General features: G+C 41.3%; 1 protein-coding gene across 2 annotated transcripts in view; it reads left to right on the top strand.

Moving 5' to 3' along the window:
• Positions 1–66: 66 nt before the first annotated feature.
• Positions 67–2,165, top strand: part of LOC106880927 (carbonic anhydrase-related protein 10) — a 14,233-nt gene continuing 12,134 nt past the window's right edge. For both annotated transcript variants that reach the window (XM_014931097.2, XM_014931098.2), the window contains exons 1-2: positions 67–155; positions 1,108–1,272. In XM_014931097.2, coding sequence (XP_014786583.1) covers positions 1,251–1,272 — 22 coding nt within the window. In that variant the 5' untranslated portion in view covers positions 67–155; positions 1,108–1,250. The remainder of the gene's footprint in view (positions 156–1,107; positions 1,273–2,165) is intronic.

Here is a 2,165-nt window from a genome sequence, read left to right as displayed (position 1 = left end):
TGTGTGTGTGTGTGTGTGTGTATAATTGCAAGGTGAATGGAAATTATTTTAGTTATTTAGTTACTAGTTTTACCGTGCTGTAGATGCAAATGGCTGTCACATCTTTCCAAGTTAAAATTTGCTTTTAATTTTTGCAGGGTGGAGCTATCACGTAGGTAAGTGGAATGCTTTATTCCTGCTGTTCCTAGTGATTACTTGGTGGATGCCTAACCCCTTCTGTGCATGTATGTGTGTGCGTGTATATGCGTGTGCGTAAGTGTCTTATTGATTAGTAGAGGCCTCTGGCAGCACACGGCCCTTGCCAAGTCTCCGAGATTGGTGAGTTCGATACAGTTATGTGGTATGAAATTCTATAGACCAGTGAATGCAAAAAGATCGTATTACGGATACGAAAAAAATTACGAGAATGTCGGGTTCTGAATAAAAATGAAAAGTTGTATTGTAAATAAACAAATGGCAGGTATAAAACGTATTAACGCATACGAAGTTTACAACCGGACAGGAGACAGACACAGAAGGTTCCTAATTCTTCATTAGTTATCAACCAGATGATAAAGTCTCGTGATGAGATTAAGGTCCGCCCCTTCTCAATCCGACACGAGAACCTTCACTCAGTTTTCCCTATCCTTGCATTTTGGGATGAACGGAAACTGTTCTATTGGCGTTAGAAAGGGAAAAGAGAAACGATGTCCAACAAGTCTGTATCTGGGTGGGACTTTGACAACTAGGTGTGAATGTCATTTTCTCTAAAAGCATGACAATTACATTACCAAATCCACTCACAACATTTAAATATTTTGGTTGTGTACTACGGACATATCTTTTATCTTTTACTTTTTTCATTATTAGACTGCGGACATGCTGGGGCGCCACATCGGAGAATGCATTTATGTATGAATATGTGTATGTACGTCTGTATCTGTGTGTGTACGTGTGTACGTGTGTGTGTGTGTGTGTGTGTGTGTGTGTGTGCGTGCGTGCGTGCGTGCGTGTATTACATGTGCTTTACGTTTGTTTTTTTTTTGTTTTTTTCGGATCTTTAGGGTTTCGTTAAGAAAACAAGCGTTGGCCGTCAAATCATAAAGATCCTTTTTTTCTCCTTTGCAGACAACAAAGACTGGGAAAACGAATATCCTTCGTGCGGTGGCAGAAGACAGTCGCCAATAAGTATTTATCTTAAAGACACCAGATACGTGAAACACCGTGAACTGGTTTTCTCGGGATACTCGAACACAGCGTCTAATTTAACAATGACTAACACGGGACACACAGGTGATAATTTAGTCGTTGTCGCCATCGTCGTCATGGACGACGTTATGGTCGTTGTTGTTTTTGTTGTTGTTGTTGTTGTTGTTGTTGGAAGCAATGGCTCCGGATCAGCCCTGTTCGAGTAAATTTTCGAGTACAGAAAATTAATTTGTGACCTCTAGTATACCTAGAACCTACTATATTATACAATGTGTCCTATTTGAGGCAGATTTGGCTGCTATTTCCAAAGTGGTCGTACACACACACTCACACACACACACACACACGCACGCACGCAAACACTGGAATAGAGACGTGTGTATGCGCAAAGACAGACCATTATGGTCCTTTGACTATTCATTTTGTTGTATTTGTTGCTGTTGCGGTCGTTCTGTTGACATTATTATCATTATTATTACGCGGCGAGATGGCAGAATCGTTAGCGTGCTGGACGTTAATGCTCAGCAGTATTTCGTCTGCTACTACGTTCTGAGTTCAAATTCCGCCGAGGTCGACTTTGTTTTTCATCTTTTCGAAGTCGATTAAATAAGTACCAGTTACGCACTGGTGTCGATGTAATCGACTTAATCTTGTCCCCAAATTTGAGGCCTTGTGCCTCCTGTAGAAAGGATTGTTGTTGTTGTTGTTGTTGTTGTCGTTGTCTTTGCTGGTATTGTAATTATTATTATCAAAGGCGGCGAGCAACCACAATAGATCATTCACATCGTATCTAGATCTAGTATTTGGTAGGGCAACAGATAATGACAGCATAGATTGTCCACAACTTGTAATCTGCACAGTCGATTTAGATAGGCTCCGTTGACAGGTACTCGGCAACTGGAAGTTGAACACATCCTTTCCGGCACGCAAGGACTACAGAGACCGGATTAGCGAATTAGCTAAGCGGCAGTTGACGG

The sequence above is a fragment of the Octopus bimaculoides genome, chromosome 11 (assembly GCF_001194135.2).
Source record: "Octopus bimaculoides isolate UCB-OBI-ISO-001 chromosome 11, ASM119413v2, whole genome shotgun sequence".
In the NCBI taxonomy this organism is placed as follows: Eukaryota; Metazoa; Mollusca; class Cephalopoda; order Octopoda; family Octopodidae; genus Octopus; species Octopus bimaculoides.
This window is presented reverse-complemented; position numbering and strand designations above follow the sequence as displayed.